The following is a 21,384-nucleotide window of genomic DNA, read 5'->3' as shown; positions in this document are numbered from 1 at the left end:
TACTTCGTTCGATATGACGGATCAGCGATTAACTCAAATGCTTACGACTGACCGTAAATAATGTGAGTAAAAAAGTATAACTGACAAAATGAATGATGCTATTTTTTATAGTATCGCATTTATGTGTGCGACTGTACTTATTTCGTTTTGTGGTTCTGTTAGGATTATTGTTTATGTTTTATGAATCAATTAATATTGATGATAGACGTACAACATTATTGTAGATGCAGACACAGTATACCAAATTTTTACTATGATGTATTTATTATGAAAATACATAGCGTAGGTAGGTACTACATACCTATATTTATAGACGTTCAAAAAATGGCACGTTTATTGTACGTTTGTTTACGTGTTCGAATAGGTATCAATCAATTAGACATTTACCATTTTCTTACTGAGTAACTTTCGATAAACATACAAGGTCGTTTTGTTCTTTCCAAATCGGAAAGAATTTTGAATTTACTGCGTCAATATTCGACCCAATATTTTTGTGATAAAATAGACAGATAAACTAATCTTGAATAGGTAAAGTGAATATTCGAAGCAGCCATAAGAGCGAGTGAATAGATAGTATATTTAATATTGTAAAGGACTAAAATTATGTTCATTCCTTTGTATCACATAACCATAATATTGTATATACCCAAAAAATCTCTACAGAACCAAAATCATCTCTCACAACATTTTAATCGTGACGTGCCACGCTCCAATACGGTTCGATATATTTTTATGATCGACTCTAATTTATCTGTGTCCTCGTAAATGTCAACTGACGTATATGTCGGATATTATATACGCACGCGGTTTTTAACGACCCTCTTACTTGATTGCAAATGGCATTTTTTGGCCTTTTTTTGGCTTGAAGTTATTAGCGAAATGAAAAAATGAAACTTTCTTGTGTGATGTTGTCGAAGTTTAGTTGTAATAATAGAGGTTTTAAAATTAGTATTCGCACAAGTTTTTTTTTAATCGCATCGCTAAATGCGTATTGCATTTTTTTTTACCCGCTGTAGTCAGACAGGAGAAAATGTCAAGCACCTGACTAACACCATCCTATGTTTCTTGTCGAGCTCATCGTCTTTATTGTCATAAACGTCGCGAAAAACGTTTATTTCTGGCTTCAAGCCTCAAAGGCATGTTGAGTCGTTTACCCATATTAGTAGGATATTTTTAGCTCCAGAGATGTTGCTACCCATCTTCGTCCAAGACGTTTAATATTCCACTTGGTGTTGTCGTGTTTTAGGTCCCGGCTGTCATTGAACATCCTTGGCAGTCGTTACGGGTAGTCAGAAGCCAGTAAGTCTGACACCAGTTTAACCAAGGGGTATTGGATTGCCCGTGTAACTGGGTTGAGGAGGTCAGATAGGCAGTCGCTTCTTGTAAAGCACTGGTACTAAGCTGAATCCGGTTAGACTGGAAGCCGACCCCAACATAGTTGGGAAAAAGGCTCGGAGGATGATTGGTGTTGTCGTGTTTATAGCAATTGGGGTAGGACGACGTTGGTTTGCCCCCTCACACCCCAACCAGCTATATACTTAAAATAAATAGCGACAATACTACAAAGATTAGCTCAATATCAGCAAAATCTATCACTACCGTTAACTCCTTCATAGGACAATAAAATTTTCAATGACGTTGGTAAAATGAGCCAGTAGACGTGACATTACATTTTAGTGTCGATTCAATAGCAAGAACTATTGAAGCCACATTGTAGCTTTATTACCTCGGTTTGTGCAACCTTGTTTAGGTTAAGAAGTGATTTCTGATAAAGTTAAACGTTACTACGTGTTATCTTAATCAAGAAGAAAATCTTTGTAGATTTTCGTGAAAAACATCAATGAAATTATGTTGTACTAGCTGTTTTTCCGCGGTTTTACCAGCGAACCAGGAAAACTACGTCTTGTACTCGGATAAAATGTAGCCTATCTTAGTCGGAGATACCTACTGTAGCTTCTCATCAGTAAAATAATTTTTCAAAATACTTCAGTAGTATCGGATCCTTTAGAGTAGGTAATACAAACAAAATAAAAAAAATAACAACAAGGAATTCAATTCTGTAGAATATTTTATTTACCTACATATAGATTTTCTTGTAGAAGTGTTAAATTGTATTGTAATGAAGTTAATTTTAAAGTCCATGTTCGCGACAAAATTGTAATAGGTAAGCTAAATATTTAACAGCACAAACTTTAAAAGCCATAACTTGAACCGTTTGACTTTAAACAATATAATACTTATGATCGCGTTTATCGATATGAAAATTTTATTCCCAAACTTATTCAGAAGATAGCTCTTACTTTGTACGTTTTATTGTGTTACTCTATGAAACTGTTAACATAGACTTTTGTATTTTATTTCTGTGTGATTTTGGTATTAAAAATGTATTGCGTTGGTTGTTTTTGAACTTTGTCAGATTGAGTCGTTGAACAAGATTGTCTGTTTGTGAGGAGGTCCTCTGTCCGAGTGGTTGCGCAGTATTTATTGTGTTTTGTCTTGCATACAGCATAAGGTTCACGCATTCTTTCAAAATGTTACATAAACTTTCCACCTCGCTCAACATTTGGCATCCCGTGTGAACTACTTACCTAGTGCACCCGAATTAGAAATTACCTTAGGTACCTATATCCTTCTTTGAAACATAGGCCGTCTTACCACAAAAACTTTTAAACGTCAGTTTAAGACTTGTCTAAAAAATGACAAATTATGACGTTGAAATAAGGTCCATTTTGCAGCCACACTTTTTTTAGACAAGTGTTGGACACATGTTTAAGTTTTTGTAGTAAAACCAAGGCTATCTAATTATACCTAAGTACCGTATTTTTTATATCAGTCTTTAATTCCTGGGATGGATGGGCCCCTCCAACCGAAAAATCTCTTCAGCTTTATAGTGTTAGCATAGACATAGTAAAATGCCTGATGTACTTACTATATGGATATTGCAAAAGCAAGACAGACTTACCTGTTTGAAGTTCATTCATCAATATTAAAAACTCAAATCAAACAGACACACCCTTTCCAATTTGCAAACATCAATGAGCATCCCTGAACTAAACAAAAAAAGAAAAATTAAATAAAAATTCATTTCAGAACTCCTTTCACGAGATCTTTTCTTATGCGACATTGTAAATAACCTGATGGATTACTGAAATCCAACCATTTGAAATTCAACCTACCACCCATTGCTACAAAATTCAAATTCGCTTGTTTTCTCGAAGCGTAATTCCAGTAGCCGTATCGATGTCACACTGAACTCCACAGTTGAATTTCAACCTTCTTCCTTTCACAATAAAGTTCGAATTGCCGTGGGTTTTTCAAGTAGCAGGATCGGTATCGAGTGAAAATTATATGCTCGAATCTTTTTGAAGCGATTTGTCGTGAACCGTTGTATTGTTCATCTTCAAAGGAGTTTTTTTCCTACTTTATTATTACGCTTGGCAAGTCGGAGTTGGTAATACGATTGTTATTTGTGTTTAGATAGATTTGTATTGGATTTCTGGTTATTAGGGAAACAGATTGGATGGATTTTTTAATGTAAAGTTAATAGGCAAACTAGTTACAGGTTGAAAAATAGGTACTTATTGGTGTAAGGGTGCGTCCACATCTGGCGAATGTGCCGCGAATGTGCAGCTCACGAGCCGTTTGCGACCTGCCCGCGAGCTGCGCGCGTGCATTTTTGTTCGTGCGCCGCTTCTGCGCCGCCCGCGCGCAGTTCACGCGCGACCTAAGCGCCATACGCGATCAGCGCGCAGGCGGCGCGCGACGTCTGACATCTTCGATAGTACTGAGCCAGTATACGGAACTGTAAGGGCGAGAACTGAGTGCGCACAGATCGCGCGCCGCTCGCGCGCCTTATACGAGCCTTGCATGAGTTGCGCTAAAGAGGCACACCAAACTATTGCAGTGACTGCACGCGCGCAGCTCGCAGACAGCTCGCAATCGGCTCGCGTGCTGCGCATTCGCGGCACATTCGCCAGATGTGGACGCACCCTAGCTGATACGTAAATGCCAAAAATATTTACTGAAAGGACCTTATTAATATACTAGCTGTTGCCCGCAACTTCGTCTGCGTGGGCAATATAGAATCGTCAAAATACTACTTATCCGGTAGGTGCATTCTTTCACGTGACAGTATAATTAGGATTAGCACTTCGCAGTCGCATAGATTCATTGATCAAGGTTGTGTTGTGGATGTGACCATTTATCCAAACAAAAGAAGTAAAGTTTGTGACGTTGTTCAGCCAATTTGGAAAATTATTACGTATGGTGCGTAAGTAATTTTCACAGGAAACAGCTATAATCTATGTCTACATGCTTTGAGTCTGATAAAGCTGTCATTTGTACATTTTCTGCAGCTGCTGCGACTAATCAGAAGCCAGAAAGTCTGTCAGTCTTACCATAATATGGATATCGTCTTGTGTAGTTGACTGGATTGTAGATAGGTAGTCGCTCCAAGCAAAATATTGGTACTAAAACAGATTCGGTGACTGGAAGCCAACACCAACATAGTTGGGGAATAGCTGGATGGATGATAAAATGAGTCATCATCATCAGCAGGCGCATAGGGTAGGATAGTTTCACTTACTCATGGTAAGGCTGACCACATATTAGGCGTGCGCGATCCTCGGGCGTGTGAGTAGCGCGGGCGTCGCGAGCGCGCTGCGTGAACGTCGCGTTTTGCTGCCCTGCGGCATGTGTGAAGAGTGCAAGCGACGCGCTCGCGGCGAGCACGCGGCGCTCGAGTTGCGTTCTTACCCCTTCGCCCGCTATCCCGGCCGCCCGCTAAACGCCTTAGCAGTTAAACGTCAAGGAGAGCGGCGCGTGCGCGCCGCGAGCGCGCTGCAAATGCCGCAGGGCAGCAAAACGCGACGCTCACGCAACGCGCTCGCGACGCACGCTCGGCGCCCGCGCTACTCACACGCCCGAGGATCGCGCACGCCTAATGTGGGGGAGGCCTAAGCCGGGACTCCACCGAAATGTTTGCATTAGTTCACGAATAGGCAAAATGTACGTATCTGTGAGAGTCCACTTCATGTGTTCGTACTTGAAACCTGTAGTTTTGCCAAGATTTTCAGAATGTACGCTCGCAATTTGTCATTTCTTGGTGGAGCCAGCAAATCAAAAGAAACATAACATAACATAGGATACCATTGGTTTTTGTGCAATGCACACCTGCAATGCATTCTGGATTAGGATAGGATATAGGTGAATAGGATTTGCAACAGAGAACAATTCTGTCTTTGTGATTAAATTATATCAAACGTAGTTTTATATAAAAGGTGTTTTTTAGGGTTTTTAGACTTGGCTCGGGTCTTACTGAGACTGTTCGTAATCGTGAACAGTGTATTTGCGATCAGAAGTTGAAAGTAAGCATGTCTCTGGTATGCGGCGCGTAATTTGTACGTTTTCAGACGCATAAAGCATTTTACGTGTGTATGGTATTAAATAGAGAGAGCTCCCATTTCTTATCTGCACTTTGTATCTGGGCTTGTTTTTAAAGCTACAGAATCCTACATTACCTTCCTCACGCTTAGCAGCGCTTGCGAGAGATAGATCCTCATTTCTTCTAGGATTAAGTTTACATATTTTGCATCAGAAAAAATAATTAAGGTCTACTTAATACTACTCACTCAAAGTAATTTGTTTTAAGGCCACCACATTAGTGGAAGATAAGCTAAACTATGTTTATGAAAAAATCCTAATATGAACTCCATCTGTAACTTTAAATGATAATTAATTGTTCCACTAAAGTCATCATTTTTGACATAATGTTCAAAAAATAATTTAGATGGCAGCGTTTAAAATTTGGCTGAGAACTATTAATTTTCTTTCCATCAAGGTAATAATTATAGTTGGATTTTGATGTGGCACGGCAAACTGACAAACACTATTGAAATGTCTATCGAAAAATTACACTACGTGTTAAAATATGGTGAATTACGGAAAATACACAACTCCATCTGTTGAAATAATAATCCTCTATAAAGAATGTATGGTAATATTGTCATTTACCACCTCGCTCCGTTGACAAATTTGATGCATTTTATTTACCACAGATGGAGCTACTTTAACCTTGGCTAAACAAAATTTTCATATTTTTTTTTTCTTCCGAAGGTACTTATAAAGGTGTGATTTTCTGTGTAAAGATTAATAATAGGCCGATCAACTAATATAAGTACAACATTCAAATGTACAGTTTTGACAAATAGATTGCGTGTCGTAATATTTTACATCTTGAATTCACAAAATTAATCATATCTTTTGATAGAGTGAATCGATTTCGATGAAACAAAAACTAAGTAATACCCCAAGTTACGTAGAATTTTTGTATATAAGCATTGTCTGCATTTAATTCGTAGATTTTACGTGAATCCCGAACAAACAAACAGATAAACAGACAAACAGACAAAAATGACAAAAATGATGGAAATGGGTTCTGTTAGTTATCCTTTAACATGCTGGCTATTTTTTTTGTCAATTTCTTCAATGTACAAAAATTACTTTTCTACAGATTTATTATATGTATAGATATAGATTGTTGGAACTTTTTTAAGAAACAAGTGACAATAGATAATTTTCATATGAGTAGGTAGATGCATATACACCGATGCCATTGACGCTTTTTATAATTCCCTAAAAGGGGAATTTTTATGTTTAATTTGTCCATGTTGTGGTTCTACTTTTAGAAACTACGGTTAATAAAATATCAATCAAAGATTTCCTAAACTCCAAACAAAATATTGGATCACGTGAAGTAGGAACCAAGACAAATAAAAGTTCAAAGAAAAACCAAAGCACCTACAAATACATTCAAATGTTTATCCAATATTACCAATACCATTAGAAAACCCTTCCTTGTATCCTACAATAATATTAGTACAACAAACACGAAATAGTTTTACAAATAATACCTTTTTATACCTTTGAGCAACAAACGACTATCATGCTATTGAAATTTCAATCTAAACTCCAGTATATAAGTCACAAATTCCTTAGACCGTATTTTGTTTAATCTAATGGTGATATAAATATTGTAATATGAACCCTCTTAGTTAAGAGATAAAAATCAAAGTCGTTTGCATGCACAAATAAGGGAGCTACCATTTCCTGGTATCGCAATTTATTTTTTTATTTACTTCTTAAAATGTATGCAAATTCAAATGATTCCTTGCGATTGATGCTTTGTCGCTAGATTATCAGGTATGTATGTCTGTCCCTGCCTTTCTTCTAAAGGTCTGTATTTGCCTCTCTTTTGTACTGTCTCGTAATAATGAAAGCAATTTGTGGGTACCGTATTCAATTTGCCAAAGCAAAATTAGGTATAATAAAATTATACAGATTCTCGCTAACGTTTCGTATAAATGTGTATTGTAAGAGGATTTTATTTTTTCTAATTTTGTATGCATAGGGGTGTCCTTTTACCTGTGGCTGGTAATCTCATTAAATTAGGGGGAAGAAAACTTCCAACAGTTGTTACGGATTTGCTTCAAAGAGCTCACAAGTATTTAATTTTAATTCCTTATAGATACAACATAACGGACTAATCTGGTCAAATGGTTCAGACAAACCGAGCCATCTCCATACGATTTTTTACAATTTATCATTGTGGACCATTAGTTTATTAACTTCAATTCGAAATAACCACAATGTAACAAAATTTTCTAAGTGTGTTTATATAGCTAATGTTCTTACAGATTACAAACAAAACTGATTGAGATTGACCAAAAAAATCTATTTTAAAGGAACAAAATTCTACATATTTTTGTGAAAATCATACGTAATCCACAAAATTGAACTGCTATTTATAAGAGTACCTTAGTACAATATCTCAAAACATACAGACACAGTTTAATACCGTCATAACATGCATCGCCTGTACCCTCTAATAAAAATCCCATTCAAATTATCCTAACAATAAAATAGGAGTGTATCACTCACTTGAATTACCTTGGAGATATTTATAGTGTACGATTTTTTATTGTTTGTTTATATTGTTATATTTGTAGGTATTTCTGAAGAGCTAGGAGACAAAATATTATAAACTGAGAGATATTTGATTCTAAGTAAAACTTAAAAATTACCATTTACTTCCCTATAATTTTATGCCAACACTGTACTATAGAGCTTAGTTTTTATGAAGTTAGGCAGAACTATAAAAAATATATTACACTAAATATCTTTAAAATTTTGGAAAATAATGAGTGAGCATTCTTGTATACAGTCGACCCTGACTGTATATAACGCGGTGTCCTGCGTGAGCGACGAACGCGACGCGACGCGACGCTGCGAACGCGACGAACGCGATCAACTCAACGGCATGCCCTACATGTGGCCTATGTGACAGTCTGCGGCAAGACGCGACGTAACGCGCACTTGATTTGAGTGCGACCAGATGCGACAACACGAACTACAACGTATGTGGAATAGGAACTCATTTGTGTATTGGTAACTTTTTAGTATTGTTTTCTAAACTGAGAAATGTCATGGCAGGGTTGTCAAGATTTGATAGGTTGTAAGATTAGAATAAACAATACAGAAGTGTTTATTTTTCAACAAGTGACCCACATCGTACATATTGTAATGGTTGATTCAGAAGCGTTGATCGCCGCAGTGCGTGAGCAAAGATTGTTGTGGGACAAAAAACATAAACATTATAGGAATCGTTTATTAGTACAAAGAAGTTGGAAGAATGTTGCCGAAGCAGTAGAATGCACAGGTAAGTTTTAATTACATTATTAACAAGTTTAGTAATTGACTCTTGCAATCATTTTGTTAATCTTTACTGGCTGTTCTTCTGGCCTGCCGCTTCCGCTAAGTGACGAAACCTTCAATGTTCATTAAAATAATTCGCGAATATCTCTCTTGTATGTATGGCTGCCTGACTTGAGGCATTATATCTTCTTGATCTTCGAAGATCAGGGGATGAAGTTGACGCCAAATTTTCGCAATTACTCTCAAGATCACGTATTATATTGTGAAGTAGAGTTATAGCTTTTATAGTGTTAATTGTATTTTCAATATCTGTCTCAATTGGCGTATTAAGTAATCCAAATCTTGACGCTATTGAACCAAAAGAACACTCAACGACCATCCTGGCTCGAGACAATCTATGGTTGAACCGCTCTTTAATATCTCCCTCACTGACATTTTTTTGTGCGTAAGGCTTCAGAAGGTATGTTTTTAATGGGAATGCAGCATCACCCACAAATACAAAAGGCGCTTTAATGAGGGTATTAGGTAAAAAGTCGGGTTCCGGTATTTGTAATTTTTGATGTTCTATTGCTTGTTTTAAAGTACATGCGTCAAAAACTCCAGCGTCGTTATCTTTTCCATAGGCCCCAATATCAACCATTATAAATTTATAGTTTGCGTCAGTTAAGGCTAGTAATACAATAGAGAAAAATCCCTTATAATTGTAGTACATAGAACCAGATTTTTTTGGTTTCTTAATACGTACGTGTTTGCCATCAAGGCTACCAATGCAATTAGGAAATTGCCATTTCTCCCAAAAATCTTTTGCGATACTTTTCCACAGTTCCGTTGTAGGTATAGGCATATGTTTTATTACTAAAGTCTTCCAAATTGCAGTACACACTTCTTTCACTATGTTTGAAATGGCAGTTTTTGATATACGGAAATTGAATGATAACTTTCTATATGGTGTTCCAGTAACCAAATATCTGTAAATAATAATATTGTTTTAATTTCAGCTGATGATGTAAAAAAGAAGTGGAAGAATTTAAGAGATTCGTATAACAGAGAGCTTAAAAAAGTAGAAAAGCCAAGATCGGGTTCGGACGCAGATCAAAATGGTCAATATCAAGGCGATTGGCCACATTTTGAATCAATGCAATTTTTGAAGACAATTTTGAAACCTCGTAAAACGACGAGTAATATTCAAAATAACATATTAGATGAAGATGACATTATTGATGATGATACAATGATGTCTATTCTTTCTGAGCAATCGGCATACAATACGCAAACCGATGAATCGCAGTTCAATACAGATGATACCAATTTGGAAACAATTGATGGCCCTACGGCACAGATACTACATGATACCTCGACACCTGGACCGTCGTATACCCCATCGCGAGCTATTGGAATGTTGGCTAACCAAAAGGTACAAGAAGGTGGAGCAAAAAGTATTGAAGAAACCTTAATAACACTCGAACGAGAAAAGATAGACCTAATGAAGAAAAATTTAAATGAAGACGACGACGACTTGAACTGGTTCAAGTCTATAATGCCGTATGTGAAAAAACTACCATCTCTGAATAAATTATTATTTCGGACTAAGGTTCAAGAGATGCTCATCAACGAAATATCAAAACTGAATACCCCATCAAACACAGAATCTTCAATGACCCCTCATTGAAGATTCTGTTTTTGATGGGGTATTCAGTTTTACTACTTCACTTCTGGTGACTCATCTCAGTGATAATTTCATTATAATTAAAATACACATTTTCAATAATACAATATAATGTAGTTTTATTTCCATGTACTCACCGCAATGTCAAAAGTAATCTTTCTTCAATAGAAATGGGTTTTTGAAAATTTGTTGTTTTTAATTGAAATTCAGACATAATATAACAAATAATGTAATCGAAAGTAGTCGGTAACACTCCACAATATTGTTTAAACATTTTAGAATCGTTTCTTAATTTTGGATATAAATGATGGAACTCGCCAAATGTGTTTCTTTGTAAAAATATTATATTTGTTTTCTTTCTGTGCTTTTTACGATATTTTTTTAAAAGTCTGTACTTTAAATATGAACTTTCAAACAAAATTGTACTGTACTTCTCCATGATTCGAGAAGTAATGACCAAAATCACGTAGGACATCTGTCGCGTATAGCATCGCGTCGCATTACGTCGCGTCGTGTCGCGTCGCGTCGCGTCGCGTTCGTCGCTCACGCAGGACACCGCGTTAGAATTATTTCATACATAGTTGGAAAAAGACTCGGTAGATGATGATGAAGATACAGTGGAAATATATCAGTTTATTTCCAAAAAGAAACGTTTATTAATAAGACACTTTACTTCCTAATTGATGAATCTTCCTCATTCACCAATAAACGAAAGAAATATAAAATAAACATAAACATTTACCATCTAATTACATCCTAATAGACGAATATAGAGTACAGTTATTTTACTACAACAATCAACCAGAATTCCTGTGATATATCGTTTATAATCCACAATAAATCTTATACTTTACTGCCAATAATCAAAATTCCTAATTATAGAAATAATACGAGCTTTATATGCTGTCTAATAGTTAGAGAGAGATTCAATAAATGAATAAAATAATTCTAATACTGCAATCGTATCGTGGTCGTGTCGTATAAACTAAATGTCTTACGTACTAAAGTTTATAGCAGTATTGTTTTATTAATATCTATAAAAAGTGCTCCCACTTTAGTTTTACTGAGAATGTCTTATAGCTTTCAGTGTTTGCAATCTTTATGAACACGCTAAGTTTATTATTGTTTAGGGGCGTTGTTGGTATTCCTGAGTTTCATTTTTTTTGTTGGTGCATAATTATTTAAATGGTGTTTGTTTAGTTGTCAATAAAATTATGGTATGCTTTGAACAATAAAAATACGTGCAGAAATGGGCCCACAATTTATTATGAATTTAAATACTTCTTGTTGTCTTTGTTATCCGTTTTTCAATAAGATATCTTTAAACCCTCACTTTCAATAGCTTTCACTTAAGTTTAATGTTATTTAACAATTTCAATTTAAGGAACTAGCATCCGAAAAAGTAGCCTCTAGCCTATCGCGTTAAATAGGCTATCTACCACAGATTTTTTTTTTCAAAATCAGTCCAGTAATTCCTAAGATTAGAACATTCAAGCAAATAAACTCTTCATCTTTTAAAAAAAATAATAACATCTTATTTTCTCCAATTCCAGACGGACGCGCCCTCTACGGAGAAAGCAGCAGAGACTTCAATATTCTCTTCAATAATACCGGACAAGTTGTCCGGGTCTATCTGCACGGCCGTACTCTTCGTGCTGGGTTGGAAGCTGTTCTCCAACAAACGGTGAACGCAGGGAGGCAGGAGTAGTGGTATATTCTTGGTGGGGAAATGTTTTATAGGGATGTGTGACGTTGTATATAATATATTTTTTATTTGAAATAATGTAACAAATGGAGATTTGATGAAATTATGGTTAGCCTCTTTTAAATTACATTTTCAAAATCCTGCAAGGAAAAATTTAACATTAACAGCCTTACTACAAAAACTTGAACATCTGTTGAACGCTTGTCTAAAAGACTGCAACGTTATAATCTGTCATTTTTTAGACAAGCATTCAACAGACGTTTAAAAGTGTTCGTGATAGGACGGTAAACCTTTTTAAATTAGTTAAAGTAATATTTTCAATAAACATATAAAAAGTTTATTTTATAATTTTTAATTCAGTGACAAAATATGAAATTTTATATTATATCTTCACTACCTATATAAATGACGGCTAACATATTTCAATAAAACATTTTCTCTCATAATATTCTTAAGCGTACGACGAATAAATAAGCGTTATTCTCTGCGCTACGCTTTTTGTATTTGTACATTTATTGAGGATTATTAAAATAATCCAAATTTTGAATAAATAATTTTTATTATTAGACGTAATAATACACGGCTTTAATGTAAAGTTGTGTGTTTGTGTATCGTCTATCGAACGCACACATGTATATTAAAATTATATGTTAATACGTAGTGATATTTATAAATTTAAATGTTTGGTCCATGGCAAAATATAGACTTGCTGCTACTTTTTTATATAAAAAAACTCTGTAGTGAAAAAACTGATTTAAAAAATTTCGTTTTTAGTGAGAGAACATATTTTTGTAAATCAAAATATTGTTTGTAAAAAAACAACAGAAAATTAAAAAAAAAACATGTTAGACACTTTTTCACGATGTTATAACTGTTTTTCAGGTTAAGACATTATAATCAATTTCCAATAAGCAAAAAATGCACAAAATTAATATAAATATTGCTGTTGTAGAAAAAACACGTTTGGAAGTAATTCTAAAATTAAATTAATTATGTTGAAAATAACCGTATAATATTTAAAAAAAAAGTTTACTAAAGTGTCAATTTACATTCCGCTTTCGATGTTGATATTATATCCGTAAATATTTCATAACTATACCTAGTTATAATAAACATACTTATTTAAGGAATTTCGAAGTATTCAGAAGAATGGACCAGCGATGTTATAGAAAAATAGATTTTATTTAAAACATTAATAAAGTCCGTTTTCCCATAAATTGTTCCAAAGAGAGCAGCCTAAAAATTATTATCGATTGATCTCATTTTTTTTATTTTTTTGTGTAATAAAAATGTTTATTTTAAATATTGTAGCGTTAAACCATTGTGGTGAGTGCCAAGTTATTTCAATGGAGATTTTATAAGATGGTATATTTTGATAATTAATTATCATTAATTGTATATAAGTTAGTTAAGAATGATTGATAAGCTCTGTCACGTCTGATCGTCAAGCAATTTGTTAAAATCTATTCAATTACTTGGAATGATAAAGACACATTGTTTTAAATCAATTTGTAATTAAATTGATGCAAAATTGATGGGTTGTTTACGATTCGGATTTTGTAAACTAGTTAAATTAGTTAAGTATTTGAACACATTGAATAGGCAAAAGTAAAAATCTAATGAAAAAACACTTTTTATACACTGCTGATAAAAAATTGGACGTGCTTGCTCTGGTATTTTCACAAAGGAACAAAACTGACATGAGTAGTTCATATATGGATATATTTAGCTTTTACGCATTCATAGTTTTGTAAATAAGAATACTCCCATAGTTCTGCTAGATGATAACTCATACCTAGGTACTTTTAAGTTACAAACGAGGCTTCGATAAAAAGAAAAGAAAACAGTTTTTGATCCATACGAAACCAAAAAAGTTTTGTTTTAATTTTGTACACAAAAATGGGAACAAAAACGTTATTGGGAACAATTCGTAAATTACTTTTTTTTGACGCCATTTTTTTATTTCAATAATTTTATTTTAAGATAACAAAATATACGGAAGAATGTGTTCAAATGTGATATGTATTTATTTAAGGAAACGATTAAAGTAAAAAACAAGTTTTCCTAATGATCTCTTGGAAACTCTTATCTGCTGATCATATTTTCGATTTTTGTTGACAAATATAGGTAATATAAAATTGTTAATCTACTAGGAAGATAAAATCTCATCCTTTATTTTCTCTTTTATTTTTATATATTTTTAATCAAAAGGTAAATTACAGACGTGGTGTTAGTGAAAGTGAAAACCAAAGTATTTTGAAAATATATTTGTCAACAAAAACTCTGAAAATCAAACAGAAAAGATGCATTTAAGAGTTCTGTACATAAATTAAAATTGGTATGCTTAATGCTCCTTTTGTAAGAATATAATCTGTAGTTGCGAAAATTTCTAAATTTCCATAGTGATAATGCTTAACATGAAAACAACAAAATTTGTATGGAAGATGCAAAAATATAATTATTTTTATTATAGTAGCACAATAAGAGAAATAAAGGTATCCTAAAAATCTTAAAAAATAAATTTATTAAATAATTTTCGAAAAAATGTAGTCAAACTATTGGTTATAGAGACAAAATGCGATATTTTTTTGCAACTTCCACATAGATTTTCCAAAAACTAAACATGCTTACTGCTGTAATCTCATAATTATAACTATAATGATATTTTAATTATAATAAAATTTTAAGCAATATAATTGTAATTTACTCATAGTGTGTAAGATTTATCTCACTACCAAGCCTTTCTTAATTATTTTACGAACAAAAAAGAAAAAATTGTTTATTAAAAAACAATTTTCTTTTTGTAGTTTATTTTTAGTGAAAATCGTGTGATGTACACTGTGTATAAAAATGGCCTGTATATTTTAGCTAATTTAAGATTTTAGTGAATTAGTTTTTTTTTTAGTTTTTAAACATTATTATTTAGCATGTTTTGTATAACAGTCATACCAATTGACTTTAATTAAGTTCTTTTTGTAATTATTTTCAGATCAACTGCCAATTTATTATATTCTGTGTTTTGATATTTCTTTATTTGAAAATATACTTTTTTTTATAAATATTTTTGACTTTCATTCATTATTTCATTTTGATGAGCCTTGATGAGCCCTGTAAATATCTCAAGTTACTATGTCTACTTTGACAAATCTGATATAATGGTAGTAACAATCACACACACACACACACACACACACACACACACCTCTAAACTTTCCTATAATAAATTTCAAACCCTTCGAAAATAAACCGATACTCCTGAAAGAATATTTCCCAGTCTCAATACAATTTCCAAGCACAACTTCGTACTTTTATACAACGACATTAACGAGAAACATAAGAAGGAGCCACTTCTAAAATCTAACTTTTATCGAAGCTATAAACTCTTCTAAGTTAGTTCTAAGTGAAATACATCAAGTTTAACTGACCGCATTAAGTTAGCCGCAACTCTTCCGGATAATGTTTTTCTAAGTTAAAGTACATAACTTAGATGGATGTGCTCAGACACATGAGTTTTATAACTTAAACTTTAGATAATGTTACTTATTTCTCAAAATGGCAGTTGAGCAGTTTGGAGTCCTGGATGGGTTTGCACAGTGGATAAAAAGAATTTGAATTTGTTCCGAAGTGCTTAAAATTTCAATGAAATTAGTATACATCTAGAGCCTAAGAAAGGACATATGTGTCATTTTAGCTGAGCTTGGGAAGCAATGCACTTGAGATACGGGAACCACTAGTTTTCTATTCTAAAACATCCTCTGCCACAACAGTCCATGTCTATCCTGCCTGAGACGGAAAAACTACAGAAAGGATTTGAATGAAACTTGGCAATAGCTTATTCGGCAGAGCTTATGATTTAGGCTTATCCATATACAACATGTAACGTAATTAACGCACACCCTCAAACACCCCAATTAGAATATTATGTTATAATCATAATACATACACTGAATTTTTAATTTAACATGTGTATGCATGCATTTACTAAATTAGTTATACCAATTCTTAGAGAACTTTTTGGTCATACTACTTTGCGTGCAAATATCGCGCCGCGCGCCGCTCGACTCGACACAACATAACGAAACTACGGAAAAAGCCTTTGAGTTACGGTCTATTTGAATTTGTTTTGCCTGTACAGGGTTAATATGACAATAATTTCCGTAGTTGTAATTATTTTTGGGATAAAAAATTACCTATATTAAAAATGATATAAATCGATTCAGTAAACGATTCTGAACAAACTAATTTCAGGATGTGCGTTAATTAAGTTACATGTATACGGCTTATACATTTAGATAGTGTTACTTATTTACAATACATGTAAAAACTATCCTAGTAAAAGGAAAATAATAAAAAAACAGTTAAACTAAAACGCGTCAAAAAATTCATCCCCATCACTGTCAACTGGGAGCGTCCCCAAGAGGATTGCAGCATAACCTCGTGGGATGGCCATCCTTTGTCCGAGTTAGGTTTGGGATTTTTTGAGAATTATACTATTTTTAATACATATACGTATTTACCTAGTCCTATCGAGGTGCAAGAAGTTGATCCACGGCGACAATGGAGAGAAACTTAGAGCAGCCATTATGGGTAAGTCTTACTTTATTTTTGTTAAGTATTTACAAAAACAATAACAATTTATTTTACCGACATTGAAATAATATACCACCCATGTTTCTTATTACCTTACAATTGTCCAAAATAAACTTACTGCTCTAGTAAATATCCCACTAATTGATGTTAGGGACAATTAAGGCAATTTATAGTGTCGCGTTGAACTAGAAGTAAAGAATTTGTGGTATGCGGCAGTTTGAAGATAGTTTCGGATATTAATCACCCTATTATTTTGTTTGGTGTTTATTTTTACATTGAAGAGATTAATTCGGTTCATAATTTTTCCACTGAAAGCTTTAAGAAATCAGTTCGAGTCATATAAAGAGGAAAAAATGATTGTTTGCTTGTACCCTAAGGTCTTAAAAAATGCAGAACCGATTTCAAATATTCTTTAACTATTTTGAAGCTCCTCTATTCCTGTGTGATAAAATCTATAGGTACTTTATCTGGGTACGCGAAATTTACCCATACTAGCGAAAAACTACAGAAAATAGAAAGTCATGTACCTACCTACATAAAGATATAAAGCATATGGTGAGTAAAATAAATTTTGAATAGTCTTAATAATAATTATTTTTTTATTTATTTTTTATTTCAATACCTTATAAATAATTACAATTTTTACGGTTGGGAATGTCCTTTTAAGAAAATATAATTTCTTGTGGCAGGGCAATTCCGCTCTTCCAAGTAATAACTTTATAGTTATTGATAGTTTTCAGGTAAGAGTAAAATAAAAGAGAAACATTAAAAGTAGAAGTAAATTAAATTAATCTTAAGTAACCTAGAGCGCGCTTGTGTATTTGTAAACGTGTGCGTTTGTCTGTGTGTGGTTATGTGTGTGTGTGCGTGTGTGATTAAATGCTATTTCAAAAGTCCTTAATATCTTAATATCTTGATAACAAATACAAGATACTTTAATGTAAAAAAAATAAGAATCGTGGGAAATACTTAAAAAACAGCATTGTCGATTAAAATCTAATTGAAGATTAAGCACAGACGACATTTTGAACTAAGGGTTGCATCTTTTAAAAAGAGATAGTTGTGTGTGAGCATAACTTTGTATCTTTTAAGTAGTTTTTGTATAGTAAAAAGGGCTTTAAGTGGTTATTATTTATTAGCTGTTCACAGAGATTATCACGTGCTAAAGTTAAGGGTGAAGAGAAAATTAAGTTAATTTGGATCTATTGGACTGAAGATTTTACTTAGTACAATATTATTGTTACGCATTTTTAATTTTGTCGCGTTTGTTTGGTAATAAATTCTGCTTTGGAAATTGGGCTAAGCAAATATATATGCTATGTAGGGCTTAGAATATATATATAAAAAAAAAAAAACAAGATACTAATAAGAACCACAAAAAATGCATACTTGGTGTAGTATTTTTTACCCGATTGCCTAGAAGGGTTCTGTTTTATATAACTCTGATTGATTGATCATCACCTAATAAGCTGCATGCAAAACGCAAAATTACCATACACAACCCGACTTCAATACTTTTCAATTTATCAATCAATTTTGTGACCAAAACCGACAATGATTGGCATCCATCAAAATCGCATTGAACCCTAAATTCACCGATACGCAAAGCATATACTTGGAGCACCGAAACAACGGAAACTGAAATAGGAACGAATCTCAATACGAAAATATCGGACAATTTAGGCTGTTTTTGACACTTTGACTATAAGCGCCGACGGCAGAAAATATTATTATAAAATTCTAACGTTTTTTAATGTCGTTGTTATCAGCGCAGATGATGTTCAGACCAACCATGCGCGTAGCTGTCAGTGCCGATGGTAAGTGTGGCTTTACATAAAAGCTGAGGTAAAGCAATGCAGCACAATAAGTGTGATAGCTTTTAGTGATAGCATTCACTTATGCATTTTCGATCACGCCGTTAAAAACAAAATTGCCAAATATCGGCAAGCTTAATATTGATATAAGTACATGATATGTTTGAGTGTGACTCGTGGTCTCATACTTTTGACAAATGGGCAATAGTGTGTCCACTTAGTTACATGATCAAAGAGTGTATCCCAAAAAAATACAATATTCGAACAGTTCACACTATTAGGTATCGTATCGGAAAAATAAACAAATAATATGTTTTATTTGAAATTCAAATTTTTGAATCGAGATTTGCATATAGACAGCAGTGATCGTCAATCACCGATAATATTAATAGTAGGGTTCCCGAAATGATTAAATCCTTTGGGGTTGTTATTTTCACACATTTTAACAATGAAAAAGTTTTTGATTTGCAATTTATATTGTAATGGATGTATGTTGGTAGTTATTTGAATGACAACAGTCGTGGCTGATCGATCTATCGGTTTTGGTTGTCAGGATTAGCCAAAGGCGGATCAATCTGATTTGCTTGAATATTCACATTAAATTGTAAAATTCAGGTACACGCTGGAGTACATTGGAGAACATACATAGTGATAGTAAATTAGGATAGTATACATAGGGAGAGGGGAGAGAGGAGAGGGGAGGTACGTAGTAAGAGGTTGGTGGAATGCCCAGCATGGGCAACGCAGCGCCGTAACCTAGCGGCAGCGGTAGATGCTGCGGGAAGTCTTTCGCTGCCGGCTGTCGTGTCCTGCATGGTCGGCAGCGAAGAAGGGTGGAACGCCGTCGCCTCCTTTTGTGAGGATGTGATGGTTTTAAAGGAGGCGGCGGAAAGGGAGAGAGAAACTGCTTCCTCTCTCCCCGCCCGCAGCAGACGTGGTGGGCGTCGCAGGGTGGCTGATCTCCGGCCACCATAGGGCGCGGCCTGCGGGCGACAGACTAGGGGCGTCTGTCGTCCGATCAGAAACAGGCCTCGAGACGGTGGCGTTGTGTTGCGCGCGCCTCTCTTAGTAGAGTTTGCTGTGGCCGCTGGGTGACGGCCACAGAGGTTGACGGGGCCCGCCTTTGAACATCTGGCGGGCCAATACCTGTCGGGGGTGCGGAAGAATGCTTTGGCGATACCCGTGCCCTCGACAATAGGTAATAGAAGGCAACACTGGGTGGGTTTTTAGCCGGTAAGAGTCCGGCACACCCCCTCCACCGACTCCAGGTGGAGGGAAGTCCATGAGGATTTTCCCCCTGCCAAAAAAAAAAAAAAAAAAAAACAAAGGTACGTAGTAAGAGCATATAGGGGGAGTACATAGGACAGTATATAGGGGATTACCTACATATAGACATTACATAAGGATACACCTACATTCTACTAATTAAGTCATCTGCAAAACACATAATTAATTTTATTGTCAAAATATAGATTTCTTCCTTTAATTCTCAATCTTATTGCTAACCATCACGATATTCTGCATACCCAAAAACCAGAAAAAATACTACCATTTCTACCGCCACACTAATTACTACCAAACACAGATACCAAACTACGTAATCAAGATGGGACATCAACAACCATCTAATCAGTCCACATATTACATAAGTAATGTCGCTTCTAGCAATAACTGTTTAACATCTCGGACGCTAATCGGAACGCAATTAGGGACAGATGCGTTATGGCACTCAATATGTGTCAAACACCAGCTATTTGCAGTAAAGTATGCGTTTTGTGGATTGTAGTGTATGCAGGTGCATTTATAGGAAGCCGTAGGATATGGTGTAAATGAATGAAAGCATCTACCATAATCTTTAAAGGAAATAATATGGGTTGAGACATTAATACGGGTAAATTATTAATTTTATAATGATGATGATGATGTCCTCCTAGCCGATAGGCTACGGCGGCTGTTCTCATGTAAGGAGATTAGCCAACTACGCAGGACATATTATAGTGCACGAGCATTTGCGCAGACACAGGTGCACTCACTATTCCTTAACTCTCATAGCCCGATGGGACGGTAATCCGACACGACCGGAGAGAGATCAGGCGCAGGACCGACATTTACGTGCTCTCCGATGCACGGGTGTATCAATCACCAGCTTCCAGGCTCCGGGCTGCTTTGTGAAAGTCTTCTAAAACCCACAAAGCGATTTCGGCCCGACTCGGGAATCGAACCCGAGACCTCGTGCTTAGCAGCCGCACTTGCGACAGCTAGACCAACGAGGCAGTTTTAAATTTTATAATACTTATGTCTCCACGCCAGTCTGAAGCAAAGACTCTAACTTCTTCTTAAGGCGCCTTTGTACCTGGAGGTTAGCTGTTAGTTTCTGGTTCTCCTAGAAGTAAAGATACCTACCTCCAAAATGTAAGAGGCCCTTTTTAAAAGTGGGAAAGCATTGGATGAATTAATCTGAGAAACATAATAACTGTATGTGAGTAAAGTACCTTGGGAAGATTCATAAACACAACAAATGCGAAGGTGTGAAAAATAAACGAAATTCACAAACAAATAAAAACATCCAATGTGAAAATAAACCTGTAATATCTGCGCAGTATATACTTTGCAAATATGACCAATAAGAGAAGTATTACCCTCTGAAACATAAATTAATCGCACGCCAACCTCATCAAGGGTATCAAGTTAACCAAAGCGGTCACAAATAAGAAAAAAAAAATAACCAGACATATTATAACAAAAATATTGGCGACAGCAACATACAGTTATAACACCAAATCCGCTTTTCATTTCTACCTCAACCTATAAAAAGAGAAAATAGAAAAGAAAAAATATTTACGCCTCGTAAAAACCACAATACAGGGTTTTATTTGCTCGATACGACGGGGTTCCGT

At 34.8% G+C, this 21,384-nt stretch overlaps 1 protein-coding gene across 1 annotated transcript in view; it reads left to right on the top strand.

The window, feature by feature from the left end:
* Positions 1–15,144, top strand: part of LOC124641005 — a 117,750-nt gene extending 102,606 nt beyond the window's left edge. Inside the window, exon 3 of the mRNA XM_047179011.1 lies at positions 11,932–15,144. Coding sequence (XP_047034967.1) covers positions 11,932–12,066 — 135 coding nt within the window. The 3' untranslated portion in view covers positions 12,067–15,144. The remainder of the gene's footprint in view (positions 1–11,931) is intronic.
* Positions 15,145–21,384: the final 6,240 nt, after the last annotated feature.

Source organism: Helicoverpa zea, chromosome 21, assembly GCF_022581195.2.
Source record: "Helicoverpa zea isolate HzStark_Cry1AcR chromosome 21, ilHelZeax1.1, whole genome shotgun sequence".
Lineage (NCBI taxonomy): Eukaryota > Metazoa > Arthropoda > Insecta > Lepidoptera > Noctuidae > Helicoverpa > Helicoverpa zea.
The sequence above is the reverse complement of the archived record's forward strand: the minus strand, read 5'-3'. Positions and strand labels throughout refer to the sequence as shown.